Consider the following 23,026-nt stretch of genomic DNA (forward strand, 5'->3'; position numbering starts at 1 on the left):
TGCTATTGTAACTGGTAGACTTTCTCCTGTGACTGAAATGGAAGATGCCAGTTTGTTTTGGAGCTGCAAAACCTAGTTTCTATCACTGAGGCTGCAGTTTGGTAGTTCAGCTGGCGATTATGGTGTCTGCTGTTTGTTGTCATGGGTTCCTTACATTATGTCTCAGAGAGGTGATCGCCCCCTCTAAATGATGTCTCTGTCTAGCATCCCTGGTTAATAAAGGCACGTAATTTCAGCTACTAAAATAATAATGAAAGTAGATGTGAGTTTGACTTTGATAGCAGTGTTAATAATTTAGAACAACACTGATGAGATTCCATCAAACTCTCCTGCAGTCGCCACATTCTTGGCTGGATCGCTCTATCTCACTTGGCCATCGCTAGCAGCATGGTCAGAACTGCTGGCCTGTAAATATTTCACAGATAAATGCTCATTACTCTCGCTGTAGCTCTACAGCCCACGGTTTACTGGCAAAGCAGGTTGGGAAAAAATCATTCAACCTTCAAGGAACTTCATGGTACAAAAATCCCCTCTTGTTGATCAGCTATAGATATCCAGCTGATCTTAGCCGATCGGCTTAGCATTGGTGACGGGATGTTTATAAGCAGAGATTCAGGCAGACAGAAAGCTGATAGTACAGCTCGGTATTTATGCAGTGCCACTTCTTGGTACACATGAGAAAGTGAAAACCATCATGGGAACTCTTGGTCCGAATTCAGTCTTCGATAAAGAATAGAATTAACAGTTAAAATATTGACTTCGCCCCAGACTTGCTCTGTTAAGAGCTGATGTCTCAGTGAACTCTGGGTCCATTCTAACTCCTCCACCATTTATTTCTTTCCACTGATTGATAATCACCCTTGAAGGGAAATTTAGTAATATCTGGACAAATACGTCGTTTGCTAAATCTCAGGATTTTTAGCAGTGGAGAAATTTACCAGTATTAAAAGAGGTATCTTTGACAGTTCTATTGATGCATGGCAACCATGTAATTTAGGTCCCAGTCCTGCAAAATTTTGCACATGTCCTTAACTTTATGCACGGTGAGTAGTCTAAGAGCAGGTCTACATTACAAAATTAAGTCAACCTAAGTTACGTCAACTTACAGCCACTGCAGTAATTAAATCGCTTTTGCATGTCCGCACTATGCTCCTTGTATCGGTGAGGTGCATCCTCCCCAGGAGCACTTGCATCAATTTAACTGTCAGTGTGGGGCATTGTGGGACAGCTTTTGAAGGCAGCAACAGTCGATGTCAGCAACGTAGTTCTTCAGTGACACTGCATCGACCTAACTACATCGGCCTAAGCACTACGCCTCTCGCGGCGGTGGAGTTATTAAGTAGGTGTAGTGGGCAAGTGACATCAGTGGGAGCTGCATTTTAGGGTAGATGCTTACAGAGTTAGGTTGATGTAAGCTGCCTTTTGTCGTACATTTTACCCATGGAGAACATCTGAAAACTGCTTGTACTGATAAACTTCTCTTGGCAGTACTAATCCTTGCGTGTGCTGTCTGTGAAGCTTTAATACATCTGTTTGTTTTCTTTATAGAAATTCTCACTGTGTCAATCTTTTCTTATGTCTGCCTGTGCATACTTCAAGAAAAAGAATATTTTAGTCCCATCTCCAGGCACCAAAACTGGCCTTTATCTGCTTCTAAGCAGCTAGATAGATTGCTGTTAGAAAACTGAAATTGTTGAGCTCAGCTGAAAAGGAATGGTGAAACCACAGCTGAATGTTAGTCTCTAGAGCCAGGTAATTTATAATGAGGACTTATTTGAAAAATTCAGTCTCTTTTTCTGGTCACAGACTATCATGAGCTGATCTTGGTTCCTTTGAATTTATTATGTGATGGCATTTTTTTAAACATTGCTGATTGTTTGAAAACAGTTCACTTCTCTCTGGATGGTGGCTATTTGTTGTTCCAGCTGTGATGCTTTACTGCAAATTGTCAGATAAGTCACATGATGGCGTTTCTGGTCCCTGCTCGGATGAGTGCTCAAGTATTTCTAGAGCAAATACTTATGCACGCAAAATTCCCTTTCATGTGTCTGAGTATTCTTGGCCTCTGAAATTCACTTTCGCAAACATTTATGCCAGGAAAACTCTGCTGCGCTGCAGGTTTGCGAGAAATGAACACGAAGGGAATGTGAACATGGGCAAAGCAAAAATGCGATTTTACAGTGACTGAAATTTTTTCCACTATTATCCTATGAAATATTATTTTTATTGTGTTAGCATCTAGGGGACACCAATCCTAGACCATTGTGCTAGGCACTGTACAAACACAAACAGAACAAAAAGACAGTCCCTGCTCAGAGGAGCTTACACTCTAAGCATAACACAAGAGACAACAAATGGATATAACAGATGGGGGAACACTGAGACAAATATCCTAGCTGTCATAGAGGCCAGGTGTGGACTGGGCTAGTCATTTCAGATAATGCACCAGCAGTGGGATAGTGTAAAGACAACAGCCACCTGGAGGTAAACCAGACATTCTTCAGATTATAATACTGGAGAGGTCACCCATATATTTTAGAGGATCATTAAAGATTTCACAGCACTTTTTGTAAGAGTAGGAGCGTTGGCCCTCGGCCTTACCGAAATCTCACTGGTGGCTAGTGTAGTAACAACCTCCTCCACCGCCTGCAGTTTCAGTTGCTTGCAGTTGATTCTTTATCACCCACTCTAAACTATCATATAGTCTAGCTGTGCCTTGCTAAACAGAACAGGTTTTTCTCTGGTGGGAGGCGTGATTTGTCCAGTATATCTTTTTAAATAAGAGGCCTGTTCTTCGGAGCACCCAGAAAACCCACTGAGGACCTTTGGAATTTGGACCACTTTTATTTAAGTTCCAAAGTACAGATTTGGAGCCTAACCTTAGGCAGAGTCTGGAGTCATGCAGCCCTTAAGTGCTACTGCTATAGAAATAAATAATCATAGGATGTCACCTTTAACTATACTCAGGAAAAAGAACAGCAGTACTTGTGGCACCTTAGAGACTAATAAATTTATTTGAGCATAAGCTTTCGTGAGCTACAGCTCACTTCATTGGATGCAGGAAAACACCGGCGCGAAAAGCCCATGTGAGGCCAAAATGTTGGCTAAAAGCCTGGGTCTGCAAATGCTAAGAGGATTTTTTAATACCTGACTGTTTGAGTGATTTCTGGAAAAGACAGGCGGGGAGTTCAGGCAGAGCTATAGGTTTACTGGGCGTGCTCATTGCTGGTTTCTGAGCAGCTACCAGCCTGCAGCTGACACGTAGCCACACCGTGATGGAGTGCGTCAGGAGTACGTTTGTTCCTTTGCGTGAGAATTTAAAAGGAGGCAAGGGGGACATTTAATTAGCAAAGATTCTGCAAGGCTGCCAAATCAGAGACATAACATGGCAACTGGGTACGGTCCAAGGGGCCGGGCCGGCTCTAGGTTTTTGCCGCCCCAAGCAAAAAATTTGCCGCCCCAAGCTCCGAGAGCATAACTGCCCAAGGGAAAAGAAAAGGGTGGCTGGAACGTGCCGCCCCCAAGCACGTGCTGGCTTTCCTGGTGCATAAAGCCGGTCCTGCCAATGGGACTGCAAAGGCCACTTGTCCTTTTGCTACTGTGGACCACTCTCCCCCACCAGCCCCTGCCCTGGTTCCTATGGGGCATTGCGGGGCTCTGCACTAGATACCATTTGCCAATGATAGAGGCTGCATCAGGGTATAAAATCAGCCCTGCCTCATTTCCTTTCTGTCCTGATGTCATAGCTGAGTCACTGCAAGAGCTCGGGGACCGCCCCCCTCAGCCTGGGCACGCACCATACTCTTTGGGGTGACCTGGAGGGAGCAGCCCTTACACTTGGGGAAGCACAGGGACTGCAGCAGGTACAATGTGGGAGCACAAGAGCTGGAGCTTCTTGCCTCTTGTCCTGCCTGTGCAGTGAGTAATCTGGCCCCATGTTTGTAAATCACTGGGTAAAGCCACACTGCCCGTAAACGTATTTCTTAGCAAGAATCAGTTTCCTATCCACCGATCTCCAGAACTGAAGCTTTAAATCAGGAGTTTTTTCCAAACAACTCAGCCCCACTCCCCAGTTCCAGACCGGGGCAAGCCTGAAGGAACAGAGGAAGCACGGCACCCCACAGTGGGCACCCTAGGCATCCCAGTGTGAAACCCCACGGGTCATTATGCTGCCTCCTCTAGGGATTTGCCTGGCATAGCAATGAGATATGGGGTGTGATTTGTGTGTGTGTGATGTTTCTATGTCACCCAGAAGCAGATAGACACATATCTGCACTACTGTGCTTTAAATGGTATAGTTTATTTCTGATATAAGCTATACTGGCCAAAGGACTTTTTTGCCCATATAAACTGCATCTCCACGAGGAAGGTTTGCTGGCATAGCTATGCTGACAGCCTTTTCCAGAGTAGACCTGGCCTGCATCATTGGCCCATCCTCTTCAAGGACAAAAGTGAGGTGCCAAAGCCAAGTTTGACCACTCTTGTTTTGTTTAGTGGATGTAGAGCTTATGGAAGGTGCCAAGTCAATGGGTCAGGGGAGTGAAGTCCTCCTCTATTTAACTATTCAACGGGCACAGCACAGACAGTAGCAGTGTAAGCTTCTCTTGCAATGCCCACTAGTTGCCATAACATTGACCTGGAGAGCTCCCATCTCGAAGGGGGAAATTCCACCTCTATGTCCATTCAGTCTGGGCCATCGGACTGAAACTCCCAATTAAGTCACCAGTAACAACATCACAAGTATCAAGGAAGTGAAACCTCAGCAACTGAATGGGAAGGGATATTTATTACAGCTGATTAGAACTGGTGGTAATAAAAACAAGCCATAGGGAAGAAAGCTTTAGTTGAAGGTTCAACATCTTGATCCCTTTAACTAAGGTCCGAGAACGCTCTCCTCCCACATTTCTGCTCCTACAAGGATACTTTTAGGGGGAAAATACCCAATTCAAGACTTTATATTCTTGATTTTCCTAAGATTAAAAAAAGAAGTGGAAAAAATCCTCTGTCTTCAAAAACTCCAAACCAAAACCACAACAACATAGAGGCACCCAACAATGAAAAAAAATCTCACCAGCACTGAAAGCCTGTTGTTTGCTCATATAGGGAATCATGAGCTGGAACAGATGCAGCTCATTCTGGAGACCATCCCCGTTGTCCATGAAGAGGACAAAGAGGAGCTGCTCAAAGTGATGCCAACTTTCATCAACAGCACCTGGGAAGTGAAGAAACCTTTACGCAAGCTGCTTCCGGAATTGAACGGCGAAGGTACCGTAGCTTTAAGTCACATTTTGATCAGGTTTCTCTCATCCTCCCGATTTTAAGACCAGATCTCCCCCCAGTGGGCTATACAAGAGGAACCATCCCCCAAGTTCAAACACAACACCGCAGGAGAGCTGCTGGAGACCTGCTCTCTCCAGGAAGAATTCCTTTCACGATTCATCTTGCCCCAGCCACCCCCTCAGCAGCTAGGCCCTGTGGCATCTCCCAGGCCACTAGGCTCCCAGCCCCATCCTAAGGAAGGAATCACATCAGAGCATGGGGAAATGTCATAAGTTAATACTACCTGGATCAGTGTTATGCTGGGGAATTGCTCCAGGTTTGTGGGCAATGATATTGAGAAGGGCGGCTGGCGTGCATCATGCCACACTTCCCCCATCTCCCCGTGGATCACACACAGAGACTTTCCAAAGTCCAGGGGAGATGGGGATCATCTCACAGAACTGGCACTCTCTCACCTTTCCCTTGTGCCTCAGCCCAAATCACTTCGTTCCTCCCCACTCCTGCTCAGGGGAAGGGAGAAGTGTGTAAGGTCCTAAAGGAGACGTTTTACTTTAATAGTCTGGCTACAAGGCAGCAGTGCAGTACTTTAAGAGTGGGCACCTTGCCTTTCAGAGGTGTAACACTATCAAAGTATGACACGTTGCCCTCTATAGCCTGGTGAATGCTGTTTTGGCTGCATTCATATGTATCTGTTCTGGAGTTGTTATTAATGTACTGACCCAGAATTTATCCCCAAGTTGGGATAATTTTCTTGTTTCCCTTCTTCTTGGACAAATACACATGTGCACAGTGAGAGAATAATTCCTTTCATCCATGTAGATCTGAGATCCCTGACACGCCCCTACAGTATCCCAAGGCAGGACTTTTTCCAAACTCCTCGCTGTTTTTTGTTTGTTTGTTTGTTTGTGGGATTGGGTCAGAAGGTGTATTTACCTTCAAGACTTTCTGCCTGGAATGACTGGTAGCACTTCAATCGCTTCCAGCACAATTGTTCCCTTCTGTGGTCCAGGGGCCAACTAAAACTGACTTCTGTCTCTGTGCCTGAGTGCTGCAAGCAACGAGCCTTTGGACCAGGGCTTGAGCATTTCCTTGGTACTCTCCAGCAGCTTTTTAATTAGTCAGGGGTGGCAGGACAATTTCAAGAGCATTGGCAGGGAGCAGATGCCAAGGCTGCCTCTCTGCTTCCGAATACCAAGTCATGGGCTCTGCATTCATCTTTGTGCTGTTCCCAGACATGGTGAAGAAGCAGGGAACTCCCTAGGCTCTTATTTGAAATCCATGGTTGGCCAAGTCTGCTCAGGTGCTGCCATGTGGCAGTGTATTTTCTCTGTTCTCTTTGCTCTGAATCCTGGGCTGTCAGTGTGGTTGACATTCCATATGCAAGATCTACAAGGAAAAATTGCTTTCATGTGGGTAAAGAGTCAAACCAGAGACCTACGCATGTAGATCAGTGTGACTCTTAATTAGAGTAGCCCATTATTGGTCCTTATCAACGGTGATACCCATCAGCTCTCATTAGCTGAAGTCTGGGTCAGGTTCCAGACATTAAGTACTGAAGGAATTTATTTCCTCTCATGATTTGTGGAAAGGAATGTCACTTGCCATCCTTAAATAATTTACTGAAGTTTTCTTGCCCAAATGACTTGAACTCTGAGTGAATTGTTTCACCATGATCCTTGTTGCAAACCAATGACCTTGATTCCTTCATAATTAATTAATGCAAACAGTAAAATCATCCAGTGAGAGACAACCAGGTATTGGTTAATATTTACGGACAGGTATAACAGGTATCACCCTTCCTTCCTCTTAACTGTTAACTCTTCCTGTGAGCGCACAAAGAAGACCCCAGATCAGTTTCTTTCCAGATGAATTGGGATATTTACCAGTATTGTTACAGGTACAGTAAGTTAATATTTCCAGGATTTAGGGTTAAAAACATGATCTGACAGAAAAAATAACATACACCTCTATTTTTATTATCTGAATTTAAGGCCATGGCCTGAGATGCATCCCAGTAAACCAAATGTCCTTAACAACAGGAGCTGACGTTTTCACATACCCTATGCAAAGGAAGCATAAACAGATAGAAAAATCATTGGTGTTTAAATAGTATTTCGTATGCACTTTAATTGCACTATAGCTGCTCTTACATCACATGTGTTTGTGTACATTGAAAGCATCACAATTTACTGTATTTTCTGAAACAAATTTTGTGCACATAGAATTATTTAAACATTAATGGGCAGAATTATTTCATAGCCTTGATTACACCAGGCACTTTAAAAATAGCACTTTAAATTTAATTCCACCTCAAATGCACATTCAAACATTTAACAATCAGTTTACAGCTGTCCCTGTTTCCGGCTATGAGGTGAGTCCATAAAATGGATTTGAAAGCATGAAAGTACCGGTCACACATCCAAATTAAGCAGCTATCCCTTTTAGCCATGTCCCTACTCTGAGACACTGAATGATTTATAGAATCACCTATAAGGAGTCCCATTGATTTCTGTGGGAGCTGGAGTGGGAAGTTAGTATTCCACAATAACATTTTAGCCCCTTATCCTTAAATTGGATCAGTGCTCATGTACAAGGACCTGCCTGCTGGGTCAAAGCCTTGACTCTACAATCTCTCTTGGAGATGTCGATCTATCTCTGCCATACCCTCTGTTTTGTTAAAAGAACTAAAAACTGTAAGCTAAAAACTGTTCCAATGCATGCCCATAACTCCCAATGAGGATAAGATCGGTACATATGCATCCAGAACAAATATGCCTCTGTGTTAGATGTACATAGGACTTAACCTTTAATTCTGTTCTTATTTTAATGATGATTAACATCAAACAGATGGGTCTCTATGGATTCAGGAGCCTGTTTCTCTGTTAATAAAATCAGTTTTGCTTTTGAGGAATTAATGAACCTGTTTCTCTGTGGTACACAGCTATTGATTTTCTGGAGAAGATCCTGACATTTAACCCCAGGGATCGATTAACTGCAGAGATGGGTTTGCAGCATCCTTACATGAGCCCATACTCCTGCCCTGAAGATGAACCAATTTCTCAGCATCCGTTCCGGATTGAGGATGAGATTGATGATATTTTACTGATGGAAGCCAACCAGAGCCAGATGTCCAACTGGGACAGGTGCAGTATCCGTGGCTTAACAGGCTGGGCAGTCATGAACTCCTTACTCAGGCAAAACCCACTGACTTCATTTGGAATTTCTCTGATCCATTCTTATATGAATCAGTAATACATGCTCTAAAACCAGGAAGGACACCGATCTTTTATTATCCAGCTGATCATTCTGACACAAATCTGGTCCCACTAAAGTCAGTGAGAATTTTGTCATTGATTTCCAGTGGGACCAAGTTTTCACTGTGCATGTAAATTATTGGGCTGTATTTTTCTCTGTTACATGAGTGGAATTACATTGATTTCAGCTGAGTTGCATCTGTTTAAATGAGAAGAATTTGGCTCTTTTTCTCTATTTTCTATTTCTTGATCCAAATGCTATAATACTAATTCTGGTACCCTTTGAGACCATTAAAGGTCTGATTAAGAACACTATATCTGCCACCTTTCAAGCTGCATAAGGCCACAGATACTGGGTCTGTTGTAGCCTGACCTAGCCAATGGAGAAGCTGAAAGGCTGATTTGCTGCAGAACTCCTAAAATAGCAACAAGCCCCCAGTTCTGCAGGTATGAAATGTGGCGCTCTCCCCATCTATGCTTTGCATCTCACAGTGATTGGGACACTCCACCCTGCCTCCTAGGGCTGGGCTGTGCAGTCTAACTGAGTTACTGTAGCTCTAGGGCTAGCATAAACCTCCCTTGTTGCCACAAATGGGTGGAAGGAAGGGATGGATAAGTTTGGGCCTGGCAAAGGGACCATGTTTTTAAGAAACTAAAAATTTTCCTGGGAATAAGGTTCCTCCCAATTCATTTACCAAGCACAGAGGACCATGTATATTAAGGGCACATGAGCCCCAGAAGTCCCCAGTTCAATCCTGCCCACCGACATCCGGAGTCTGTCGGTGTTACAAGTGGGGGGTCATCCGGGATTTCAACTGGGAAGTCTCTGAAGCTCAGGATGTGCGTCCGCAGCTAGGGGAAGTATGTAACCCACACCCCTCCTGGGCATGGTGTTCTGTCCCATCTAGTGGCACCGAGACCACTTAGAGAGAGAGATAAAATGAGTCTGCTTAACAGCCAGCTGGCTTTTAGCTCATGTGGTAGAGGCTCAGTCACTAAGCTCCAGAGGCCCCAGGTTTGATCCTGCCAACCGGGGTGTGTCGATGTTACAGTAGCAGTTCCTGATACAGTGACTGCAGTTTTGCAAAGTAGTGCTATTAAGCTGCTGAGTGTCTCAAAGATTAATGATCTTTTCATGGCGTTTCATAGACACGCTTTCTCCAGGAGTAAAAGTTTGTCAAGGTGAATGATGTCTCAATCCTTTGGCTATTATTAACCCTTTTATATTTTGAAAAAAGAAAAGGAGTACTTGTGGCACCTTAGAGACTAACCAATTTATTTGAGCATAAGCTTTCGTGAGCTACAGCTCACTTCATCTCATGCATACTGTGGAAAGTATAGAAGATCTTTTTATACACACAAAGCATGAAAAAATGGGTGTTTACCACTACAAAAGGTTTTCTCTCCCCCCACCCCACTCTCCTGCTGGTAATAGCTTATCTAAAGTGATCACTCTCCTTACAATGTGTATGATAATCAAGTTGGGTCATTTCCAGCACAAATCCAGGTTTTCTCCCCCCTCCCACCCTCCCCCACAAACCCACTCTCCTGTTGGTAATAGCTTATCTAAAGTGATCACTCTCCTTACAATGTGTATCATACAATGTGTATCATAAATAATTTACTGAAGTTTTCTTGTATCATACACATTGTAAGGAGAGTGATCACTTTAGATAAGCTATTACCAACAGGAGAGTGGGGTGGGGGGAGAGAAAACCTTTTGTAGTGGTAAACACCCATTTTTTCATGCTTTGTGTGTATAAAAAGATCTTCTATACTTTCCACAGTATGCATGAGATGAAGTGAGCTGTAGCTCACGAAAGCTTATGCTCAAATAAATTGGTTAGTCTCTAAGGTGCCACAAGTACTCCTTTTCTTTTTGCGAATACAGACTAACATGGCTGTTACTCTGAAACCTTTATATTTTGAGGATATGAAAGTTATCCAAGTGGGGCTCCGACTTGTAAGCCATCACCGATGTGATTTCCTCCTGAATCATAATTTTCCTTCCATTCCTGTCGTGGGGGAAATAGAAGAAGATGAGATGAACAAGACAATTGAATGACTGACAAGGTTCTTTCGAAATGTCATCTTGTCTCAAAAAGGCATTTGCTTATGAGACAGCAGCTGGTTCAATACCCTCTTTCATTGTTTCTGCTGTTTAAAACCTGCTACTAGTTTCGACTTATGATGCTTTGGACTGAAAACAAATAAGATGTATTTGTTTTTAAAATATGGACAAGTGACACACCAGGAGGATAGCTTTATTGTGCCCAGGAAGCTGGTCTTTTATTACATCAGTGATTTTTATTCGGTAACTGTGTAATTTGAAAGCTGGTATTAAAAAGCCAACCCTTGCCTAGAGTCTCCACGCAGTGCTATCTGCCATACTGCAGGTTCTCAATATACATTGAATAGGAAATCACTGCGGTGTATCAGCGACTACTTTGTGGCAATTCTTGGCAAATGATGACTTTTAATGACAGAGGCTATGAATTGTGAGGAGGTGGAGGGAATGAGAAGGTAAATTTATGTTTCCGTTTTAACTCCTTCCTTCCCGGGGAGCCTGGTTGGCTCAGAGGATTTTTACTGTGCTCTGGAACCTTTGAAATCCAGGCTACAGGTTCAAATCCACAGCAGGTGGATAGTGACTAAGAACTGTTACCACCTGATACAGTTCAGCAGCCTACGTGAAATGAATGTGGTTGTCTTGGTTCCATTCCCAGTGAACAGATGTCCTTTATCACAAAAAACATTTGCTAACTGGCAGCTCTGTTGGCAGTCTAAGCAGAGAGGTCAAGGACAGAATAGACCAGAGAGACCTAACTCTATTCACATCCCGACAACTGCTCCTTCCAGGTGTCATATCAGGTTGGGCGTCAAGTCTCCAGAACTGTCAATTCACCACATTTCACCATCACTAAAAAATAATTTTAAAAATCCGTCCTGTTCAACACTATTTATATCCCTGTCTGAGTGAACAAGCATCTGGGGGCAAACAAGCCAAATTAAGTAAAGAGTAATTTTGAGAGCCTCGTGATTCTGCTTTCAATGTAAACCTGCATATCCTAGATCCTTGTCAGTTATGGTCAGTGAAGCAGTAAATCAATATCTCAAGGTCAGTTTGTCACACTTTTATCCCTTTGCTTTTATAGTTCCTGGTATGACACATTAAAGCAGTGGCTTTGACTGTTCTCCCAGCTGCCTGGAGATCTTTGGTAGAGGGCAGTATATTTTAGAGCACAAGGCAAGATTTTCAAAAGTCATTAGTGATATTTGGGCCCAACAGGGGACACCTTAAAGGAACCATCCAGAGAGGATGGTTCTAGACTATTCTCAGTGGTAGAAGAGGACAGGACAAGGAGATCAAGGACAATGATCTCAAGTTGCAGTGGGGGAGGTTTAGGTTGGATATTAGGAAAAACTTTTTCACTAGGAGGGTGGTGAAACACTGGAATGCGTTACCTAGGGAGGTGGTAGAATCTCCTTCCTTAGAAGTTTTTAAGGTCAGGCTTGACAAAGCCCTGGCTGGGATGATTTAATTGGGGATTGGTCCTGCTTTGAGCAGGGGGTTGGACTAGATGACCTCCTGAGGTCCCTTCCAACCCTGATATTCTGTGAATCTGATTTTCAGAAAAACAAGTCTTTTTAAGGTGTTTCTAGGTAGATCCGCAAAGTTCACTTAATGTTGGCCCAAGAGTCTAATGTTCTAGGGAGAGAGAATATGTTTAGTGGTTAGATGAAGGGACTGGAAATTTGGTCTACTAGTTTCTGTTCCCATCTTTGCCCCTGCTTGCATGTATAACCTTGGGCAAATCACTTAAACTCTCAGCCTTTAACACATAGGTAACATGTATTTATTTCACAATAGCTTTTGAAGGTATAATTAATTACTCTTTGTAAAACACATTGCAATCAATGGGAGTTAGGTGCCTAATTACCTTTGAAGATCTGGGCCCTTGAACTTTTTGGATAAAAGGTACTTTAGCATAGGAAAGGTAAAAGCAGCAGCAGCAGTGGGAACATCTATTTAAACACTCCTCCTACTTACAAACAAAGCCAACAATTTTCCATCTAATCGCAGAATGTCTTTCCCAGGTATCAAGTAAGTCTCTCTTCTGATTTGGAGTGGCGACATGACAAATACCATGACATAGAGGAGGTACAACGGGACCCACGAGCAGGATCCGACTCCATTGCTGAAGAAGCACAAGTTGATCCACGCAAATATTCTCAAAGCAGCTCAGAGAGATTCTTGGAGCAATCACATTCCTCAATGGACCGAATGTTTGATGCTGATTATGGGAAATCATGTGATTACAAAGTGGGCTCACCTTCCTACTTGGACAAACTGCTATGGAGAGACAATAAGCCCCATCACTACTCAGAGCCCAAACTTATCTTAGACTTGTCGCACTGGAAAACAGCAACTATAGCACCCACTGCAGAGTTATCACTGGAAGAAGAACCATCCAACCTCTTTCTAGAGATAGCTCAATGGGTTAAGAGCACACAGTCAGGGCTTGAATGCCCTAGTCCTCCTCCAGAGCTTCAAGAACAGAGTCTGCCATCATCACCTCACCATCCTCATAAAGAATCTAAGGATGTAAACAGTGAAACAGACCCTCAGTTTGACTTGGATGTCTTCATCTCTCGGGCACTGAAACTTTGCACGAAACCCGAGGATCTCCCAGACAATAAGCTCAATGATATAAATGGGGCTTGTATTTCAGAACACCCTAATGAGATTGTACAAACAGAGGTGTTTCAGAAAGAGAGGTGGTAAAGAAACAATGTCTGATATTCACTGCTAATCTCTTTGTAAGTCTTTGATAATGCATCAGTTACCCTAGAGTGAACAGTAATTAAGGTTTGATCTGTCATTGAACATGTCAGTTTCTTACAGTATAATGAATGCCTTTTTATTAAAAGGTGAGCACAAACCAGGAACCCCTTTTGATGCCTCAGAAATACACTTAAAGGAGTCAAGAGGTGTGAATGAAATATTGAGTTTCTTATGCTGCCTTAACAATCTTGCCTTGTAACTTCTGGGACCTATTTGGTACTTCAATGTACAATGGAGAGATGACTGTACAAGTTTACAAACAGAAGTTGAATCAACTTCCTTTTTTATATATAGCATCTTAAAGGAATAAGGATGAAGGGGAGTCCCTTCATTATGGTCAGACACTCCCCTGGTTTGACAGGTTCTTAATACGTTGAACCAAAGGACTTCTTTGATGAACTCATCTGAGTATTGTCTGTACAAAAAGAAGTAATGTAAGGGTCTCTCTTTCCATAATTAGTCCTATGTCCACCTTTGACCAAATTCTGCCTTTAATCAGGAAATAGAGGTTCGAAGAATGTAACTAAGGACAGAATTTGGCCATCAGGACAGAAAATGAGGCTGCAAGACTATTAATGGGGAAAGAATCTGACCCACGGTATATGGGTCATTTTGGTTTTCTCATTGGGAGAGAGAATTTTCACTAATAAGCACATTCTTCTAATCTGGTTCTTCACATAAACAAGTCTTTCCTTCTGCAGTCTAGATGTGGATCTGAAGTCTGCCATTTTTAGAAGACCCAGCACCATAACTATGGGTGGATGAAATAAAAAAACATAATGCAGCAAAACTTATCTTAAGCAACTGCTCAAAGGCCCAGCAAATCCTGGCAGTGTGGTCTGCAAGGGAGGAGAGAATTGGAAATTAGGGAGTACTGAGTTATGATCCTGGGTCTTCCACTTACTTGCTATGTAGCCTTAGGCAAGTCACTTAATGTCTCCATTACAAATTTTTCATCTGCAAAATAGGTATAATAATACCTTGCTCACATAGATGTTGGATGGGTAAATTAGCTGCAGTTTGTACAGTGCTTTGAGCAGCCACAGTACTATATAAGTGCTAAGTATTGTTACATCATTTTTCTAACAGAAATTGGTGGTCTTTGGCTAAAATCTGAACAAAATTGTACTGGAAACGTTCAAGATATGTTCAAGTGGTCACTTAAACCAATGGTTTGGCTGTTGGAGATGGGTCCTCTGTGCAGGCTGTACAACAGGGACCAGCAAGGAAAGGTGATCCCTTTACTGGTGGCATTAGATTCTTACACTGTGTATATATATATATATATAGTTCTTATACTCTGTGTGTGTATGTATATGTATATATATAATGTGTATATATGAAATATATACACGTCAGTTATGAAGAAATATTCAGATCTTTCCAAGGCCCTTTGCTTTCAGCTTCCTTGGAAGGTAACTACGTCAGTAGAAAAACAATACTGCTTTGTAAATAACTATAACCACAACTGATCTATTGTAGGTTCTGTTTTCATCCACACTTCTGAGCACCTTAATAACTAATCAGCTAACTAGAATTTGTAAATTGAATAAATGTTATATACTTATATTTAATCAGCCGGATCAAATTTTAAAAAATGGAAAACATGTAAATAGTAAGTGTTTAAAAAAAATATGTATTATTCTTGTCATCCTGCCATTTTGTTTTCCAGCACGACAGCATTACTTTTATTTGTAAAAGATAAACTACTGAAGGTTCATATGTCACATTACCTATTATTTTTACTCTTTTGAAAAAGGATCTGTTAAATATTGTGAGATGTGAAGGGAAATCTTATGAGGATTGGCTGAAAGACTAACTAATGCAGCATTTAATACTACTAACCAACATTTCTAGTATTGGTGGAATTAGGATTTAGGGACAGGTTCGGCTTTATGACAACTTGTGCTAGGTGTTCAAGAGCTGAATCACTTGCTTGTTTCTTACTGTTAAGAATTTACTGTACTTAAGCTGCTTTAAATATGGCTACTCCAGTTGCTTAGTAGCCCAGTTCAGGCTGCCAACTGAACAGATTGCCATGCAGGGGAAAACCCAGTTCAGTAGAGGTAAAAGGCACCTAGTATGCAATGAAAGTGACTCCCTAAACGTACAGCAGAGAGAAGGGCTATGCCCTGGTTCCTAGAGTTGAATGTTTGGGTGCCCTACTTTTAGATGTCAACACATTGTCCTGGAAGGAGAAATGAGGGAGGGACAGGAAGAGATCATTTAAAGTGTGTTAAAAATTATTAATATACCGCAACAGAAGCTCAGCACATTTATTCATGATGAGCCAAATTCAGACTGAGAAAGTGGATGTGTCTCCAGTTGAGCTGCTCCTGTTTATGCCAGGTGAATTTGGCCCAGTGAGCGTCTAACTTGTCACCCTTGTTCACAGTTTATCAGTACACCCTTCAGCAAGTCATTAGGTCCTGAAACATTATTCATAGCACCACAACATTTGTGGTATCCATATCCCACCTCAGTAGCTGCCAGGAAAGAGTATATAAGATGTGTGAATATAAACCCTGCATGGATTTATATTATAAGAGTGACTATAAATATATAAGAGTGAATATAAACCCTGCATGGGCTCAGTTCTGCAGTGGGCTGAGTATCCTCAGTTGAAGTCAGGAGTTGAGCGTGCCCAATATCTAGCAGGACATGCACAAACCTTGCAGCTGGAGGCCGAAATGAGAGGAAAGCTTTTGGGACACAACAGAGTGAGTAAGATTGTAGGATCAAACAAGTAGTGCGGGAAGTGACTTTTAACACTGTATATTGATAAAATAAGCAAACATTTACTTCTGTTCTGTTAAACATCAATATTTACTGGCCTAAGAAGTCAATATTGATCAAACAATGTCAGTATTTTCCCCGAGGGACAATAAATCTTCAAGTTCGCTGAAACAAGAAGCCATTTTATATTTGTTGCTACATATAATCTGAATGTCTTCATCAGAAATATCTGGGACTCTCTTCATTGTGGTGATGAATGTCAAAAGCGGATCAGTTTTTCCTTTGGAACTAGCATTCTAATGGGGAGATGAAGTTTGAGGGTCAGAAATAGAAACCTCAAAGAACTAAATAACAGATTTTCATGGAACTCAGTGCAGCTACTCAGGATTTTCCATTTTGATTTGTGATCTGATCAGTTAACCTTGTTCCAAATGTCAGTATTATCAACCTGTAAGGAGGTAAACAATGGAAATGTTGCTAACTTGTCACATGATTGTTTTCAGCCAATGACACACCAGGTTTTTTTCTCATGTATGTAACGATAATAAAATTTAAGGTCTGATTCTTCCCTGCTTGGCAGTGTTCCATCATTTTTCTTTTTGTGATATGGAGTGAGATATAATTGAAAACAGAACGTGGTTCTAAATTCATTCAGTAAATTATCGTGAATACTTCTTGAAATTTTAAAAGGAGGCAACTTGGGTATTTTCTACTGGATGTAGAACTTCTCATTTTGCATAAGGTTGCATTTCATCCATAGTTTAATGAAGGATAATCACTGAGCTGTTTCAGAGGGGTAGCCGTGTTAGTCTGTATTAATAAAAACAAAGAGGAGTCTTTATGGCACCTGAGAGACTAACACATTTATTTGGGCATAAGCTTTCATGGGCTAAAACCCACTACATCAGATGCATGGAGTGAAAAATACAGCAAGCAGAATATATTTTATAGCACATGAAAAAATGGGAGTTGCCTTACCAAGTGGGGGGTCAGTGCTAACGAGCCAATTCAATTAAGATGGACCCCCCACTTGGTAAGGCAACTCCCATCTTTTCATGTGCTATAATATATATCAGAGTTGGGACAAACTACGGCCTGCGGGCCAGATCCAGCCCACAGGACCCTTCCCTCTGGCCCCCGAGCTCCTGCCAGGGAGCGGGGTCATGACAGGCTTGGGGAGGAGCCAGCCCAACTCCCCGGCTGTGTGGTGAGTGGGGCGGAGGCTAGTCCCTGGCCCCTCCCTCCCTGCCTCCCTCACAGTCACATTTCCCCAGTACCTGGGCAGCGTGGCTGCAGCTTCAGCTATAGCGCAGCCAGACCTGGTGCTCCAGGGCGCTGTCGGGGGCAGGGAGCAGGGGGGCGGCGAGGAGCAGGGAGGTTGCAGGGGGGCGGTCAAGGGACCTGGGCCCTGCTGCCGGGGACAGGGGCAGAGCAAGCCAGGGCCCCCCCTCAACCCCCAGCATGCTTGACCCCTGTCCCCAGCAGCCAAGCCCAGACAGGGAGCAAGCCCTGCCCGACTGCCAGGGAGAGCAGCCAAATGAGCAGGGGAAATGCACAGAGAAAGGACTGAGCCCCCCTTTCTCCCACCCCACAGGTAAACATGGGGCTTGGAGAGCAGGGAGGATTGGATAGGGGGTGGGGGAGGTCCAGGGGCGTGGGGAGCAGGGTAGGTTAGATAAGGGCAGGGGTCTCAGGCGGGTGGTCAGGGGCAGAGAGCTGGGGTGTTTGGATAGGATGCGGGAGTCCTGGGTGGCAGTCAGGAGTGGGGAGCAGGAGGGGTTGGATGGGGGTGAGGGTTCCGGGGGGCTAGATAGGGGTCTGGGGCCAGGCCATGCCTCACTGTTTGGGGAGGCATGGCCTCCCCCAGCCTTCCCTACCTGGCCCTCCATACAATTTCTGTACCCGATGTGGCCCTGGGGCCAAAAAGTTTGCCCACCCCTGATATATATTCTGCTTACTGTATTTTTCACTCCATGCATCTGATGAAGTGGGTTTTAGCCCATGAAAGCTTATGCCCAAATAAATTTGTTAGTCTCTAAGGTGCCACAAAGACTCCTTGTTGTTTTCACTGAGCTGCGACATTCATGCCGCTCTTGATATTACCAGTGGTGCTTCTGACTTTTTATTTGTTGGGGTTTTTTTGGTCATTCATGCTACTCAGTCTAATGAAAGAGTCGTTCTGATTCACAGACATGCACTTAGGTTATTTTGTGTTCTATAGAGCAGTTGTTGCAAAAGAATACAATGTATCAGCTTAATGGTCAGGCCCACAGCGAAGTGACCTATTTGGAGGAATAGTTTATCTGACTATTTTAGACCTTTTTTCTATTCACAAATAGGTACTGTAGTGATTTGTACAAATACGCTCTTTTCATCATTGTTTGAATCATTTGTGTGAAAGCATTTTACACTATAGGTTATTGGCACAATAAGTGTTACCGTTATTAATTATTCATAATGGGTGATTGGCCACCTAAATCACATCGTATTGGTTCAGTCTCCTGATTGGGTGACATAGACTTTACAATTTATAAATTACTTCTACTTCTATCTGAAATGATATTTATGGTGAAAATCATTTTGTGAACATTTAGTTTTTCATTTAAAAGAATAAGCAGCATTGCTACTCCCTGGATGTCCAAGAGCCAAAACCTGAGGCCTAACTCAGTTCTGATCTCCTGTGCATTACGGCCTTGTGTATCCAAAAGTTGCAGGGAATATCTGAAATCTTTAGAAAAATTGACTTTTCACTGTAGGAGGGTAACTCACTACCCAGCTAGAGAATGGCTGTTCAATCAGGTCCTTACCTCCAGAATGGATGCTAACAATCTCAGATCTCTGTAAATACTGTACCAGAATCCTGCAGTCTTCCCCAGTACTATTCATGATCTACTTTCAAATATTTAACCTATAGGAATTCCCTTTTTGTTGCAGTTCTGTTTAAAGAGCCTTGGCCCCATCGCAGAACTGCATTAAATGGTTTATTCTAGAGCTAACATTGAAGTTATGCAAAAGATTTACATAAACCCTACTTTTTAATATGATTATGTGGGCACCCTAATAGCTGTTTCGTATACAAGCCACTATGGAGCCCTTGAACAGAGCTATGGCTAGCAGTATTATAAAGAGGGTTGTTGGAGATCAGACGATTGGTGATGATTTATAATGTCTATTTTCATCTAAGACAAATCTATATTTGAGCAACTTCAAAGCAACAGAACCTTTTGGAAGCTACAATAGGAATACTGTACAATGCTGCATACACGCAGTGACACAGGGTGCTTGGGCCCTTGGAGAAGGAATGTGGAGATGTCCAGTGCAGCTGGGACTGATTACCTGCTGCCCAGTTGAGTTCAACGGAAGGCACCTGGGCCTTATAAAAGAGGGAATGGTGGCAAAGCGAAGTGACCGAGAATTAGAAGACTCTAGGAGTCTAGTTTAGATGGGGTAAGATCCAAGTTACCCGGGAAAGAATTTTCTGTAGTATCTGGCTGATGAATCTTGCCCATATGCTCAGGGTTTAGCTGATCGCCATATTTGGGGTCGGGAAGGAATTTTCCTCCAGGGCAGATTGGAAGGCCCTGGAGGTTTTTCGCCTTCCTCTGTAGCATGGGGCACGGATCACTTGCTGGAGGATTCTCTGCTCCTTGAGGTCTTTAAACTACAATTTGAGGACTTCAATAGCACAGATATAGGTGTGAGGTTTTTTTGTGGGAGTGGTGGGTGAAATTCTGTGGCCTGCGTTGTGCAGGAGGTCAGACTAGATGATCATAATGGTCCCTTCTGACCTAAATATCTATGAATCTATGAATCTATGAGTGAGTATGATATACCAGGAAGAAAAGACTTCAGCCAGGTAGGGCTGAGAGTGGCCTGCCAAAATCAGGGAAGAACCAAAAAGGGAAGAAGCCCCAGGAGTGAGTTTGTTTTCAAATTCTATAAATAAATTTGACCTAGAAGGGGAATGTTTTAAGGACTCTGCGCTGGTGGAGTTTATTTAAGGAGTCCTAAAGAGGGTAAACTGAGGCAGGATGCTTACAGAGCAAGCTCTGGCCATGAGGGAGTGCTCAGGAAGTGGCTGCCTGTAACTACAATTAATGACTTGATCTAGGTTTTTCTGTTGATTGTAATGGGAGCTTGAGAGGGCACCAATATACCATGTGGTGTTTATTCATATAATATTCTCTCATTTTCAAAGGGACAGTTTGATTTTTTTTGAGACAATACAAAATTCTGGTGAATCTAGTAATCTCAAACTGCAGGCATCTTAAATTGTGTGAAGACGGTGTCCACAAAATTACATTAATTACATTCTGGAAACTAAAGGAGGACTTGTGGCACCTTAGAGACTAACAAATTTATTTGAGCATGCTCAGGGGTCGCATGCTCAAATAATTTTGTTAGTCTCTAAGGTGCCACAAGTCCTCCTTTTCTTTTTGCGGATACAGACTAACACGGCTGCTACTCTGAATTCTGGAAACTGTGGTTGGTGGAATCACTATTTATAATATTCACTTTGTTAAACTGAAAGACTAGAATTTTATTATTCAAATAAGCAAAAATTTTCGGAAAAGACCCTTTCTTGCTCGAGCTTATCCATTATGGCAGGACAGGCTGGTCTAAAGGGATCCTTGAATGGTTGTGTGTGACTCTGCATTGAAAATAAGGATGACTTTTTAGTAAATCTGCATAAATTGTTATGCTTTGGACAGATTCCCTGTAAGAACAACTTTGAGAGATGTCACTTTAATACCTCATTGTTGCTCCAGTGAAGAGCTGCACCCAGAAAATTTCACTGTGAACCCCATGGTTCAAAGCATGCTTTGAAGAGTCTTTCTTCTATTTTCTAAACGGCCTCAGAAGTTACTAAATGACCCCATTGCGTAGTGCCTGAGTGTTCTGACTTTAGCCAGAAAAAGGCAGGATTACCAACACATTTGATAATATAAAGATTGGTAGAGCACTAACAAGGGGCTTAGTGCTTTATAAACTAAAAGGTCCATGTTCCAAAAAGCTCATGCTCTAAATGTCAATAGTTTCCTATTATATTTATACTATGCTATTATAGAAGTGTGTGTATGGGGACTCTGTAAGGCTCAGGCTTTTTGATTGCTTTGGTTTAAGCATCCAAAGGTTACCCAGGAGACAGATTTCTTGACAACTGGCACTGTACTGTGGAAGTAACTTCTGGAAGAGGTCAGAACGAACAAGGATTTCAGTGCCTTCACAATGAAATGTAAAGCCTGCTATTTTAACTCAACTGACTGTTCTCTTAAGTACTGCTCACCGTTCACATTTATGATACAGGCAAAAAAAAAAAAATCTCCGCAAAGAAGAATGGGGAAATGAAACACATAACTCATTGTGTGTGTGTGTGTGTGTGTGTGTATTCACTTGAATACCATTGTGATGGATGTGGTACAAGAACCTAGCCAGAAGATCTGGATCGCATCTGAACTGCTCCAGCCTTCAGAATTAGGCTTGTGAGAACAAACTTTCATGTAAGATTTCTTCTGGTACTTTCTGGTTCTGGAGGTAGAACAGGGTGGCCTGGCCCTTTAAGGGCTGGGGGCTGTCAGCCCTGTATATTCATCTCAACCAGCTGGGAAGGGGTCTGATGTCTTCTATAAAGGGTGGAGGAAGCGCAGTAGGAGGGAGGTGGGCTCCTGCAGTACCCTCTGAATCATGGGACTGATGGGAAGAGTCTGCCCTCCTTTTTGGCACTCAGTGAGCCTCTGGGAGCTGTAGCAAGGGCAGGAAGAGCAGCTGTTTTTGTCTAGTGTTTTCCCTAAACTTTGTGTTTGAAGGATAAAACTGGGCCTAGAAAGAGACATGGGTGTGGTAGTGAGTCCTTCCTAGGAAGGTGGGGAGAGCCAGCCTGAGTGAGGGGAAACTGAGGCAGTAGCCTGTCTGAAACCAGACTAGGTAAGGTGGCCCTGCCACAGGAGGGAAATAGTATTTTTTAATCATGCAGCTGATAATGAGATCTCTGATTAAAATAATCTGAAACGGGAGGCTTTTGCTCTCCGAAACAGGCTTTTAACAGCCTGTGCCAAGTGCTGTGGCTCCCCCACCCGGGGCAGTGGGAATCAGGTGGACTCAGGCTTCGGTCCCTCCTGGGGCGCTGTAGTAACTTTTGTTGTCAGAAGGGGGTTGCGGTGCAATGAAGTTTGAGAACCGCTGAGGTAGAGAATGGGAAAGTGCGCGGCTGCAGCGCCATCTAGTGGCTAACAGGAGAGATCTCCCGCTTCTGCATCTGTGTTCCATTAATAGGGAGAGCCAGATAATGGAGGGTCAGATAAATGGGGTTTGACTATAGTTACGCAGGGCATAATGCTTCCTGCTTGGGGGCCGTGGAGTGCCATTTAAAGTGTCTGCGTAGGGCGAGGAGGAAGAGATTCACCTGCCCACCCCCCCCAGCCAAGGAGCCCCTACACCTGCTCCTTTCCAGAAGCCTCAGCCCCTGTCTTACCCCACCCCGCTCCTTACCTTACCCCTCCCTGCTGATGAGCCTCACCCTTGACTTTCAGGTCTTGGTTCCTGGCGCTGGGAGCTGTTGTGGTTTTCATAGAATCATAGAATATCAGGGTTGGAAGGGACCTCAGAAGGTCATCTAGTCCAACCCCCTGCTCAAAGCAGGACCAAGTCCCAGTTAAATCATCCCAGCCAGGGCTTTGTCAAGACTGACCTTAAAAACCTCTAAGGAAGGAGATTCTACCACCTCCCTAGGTAACGCATTCCAGTGTTTCACCACCCTCTTAGTGAAAAAGTTTTTCCTAATATCCAATCTAAACCTCCCCCATTGAGGACCTGCAACTTGAGACCATTACTCCTCATTCTGTCATCTGCTACCATTGAGAACAGTCTAGAGTTTTGGCAGCCTCCAGCTGAGGGCCCGGCTCCCTGAGCA

General features: G+C 43.2%; 1 protein-coding gene across 2 annotated transcripts in view; it reads left to right on the forward strand.

The window, feature by feature from the left end:
• MAPK4 (mitogen-activated protein kinase 4) overlaps positions 1 to 16,684 on the forward strand; it is a 153,314-nt gene extending 136,630 nt beyond the window's left edge. For both annotated transcript variants that reach the window (XM_043547311.1, XM_027826279.3), the window contains exons 4-6: positions 5,104 to 5,265; positions 8,222 to 8,423; positions 12,633 to 16,684. In XM_043547311.1, coding sequence (XP_043403246.1) covers positions 5,104 to 5,265; positions 8,222 to 8,423; positions 12,633 to 13,320 — 1,052 coding nt within the window. In that variant the 3' untranslated portion in view covers positions 13,321 to 16,684. The remainder of the gene's footprint in view (positions 1 to 5,103; positions 5,266 to 8,221; positions 8,424 to 12,632) is intronic.
• The last annotated feature ends 6,342 nt before the right edge of the window (positions 16,685 to 23,026 follow it).

Source organism: Chelonia mydas, chromosome 5 (genome assembly GCF_015237465.2).
Source record: "Chelonia mydas isolate rCheMyd1 chromosome 5, rCheMyd1.pri.v2, whole genome shotgun sequence".
NCBI classification, from domain to species: domain Eukaryota; kingdom Metazoa; phylum Chordata; order Testudines; family Cheloniidae; genus Chelonia; species Chelonia mydas.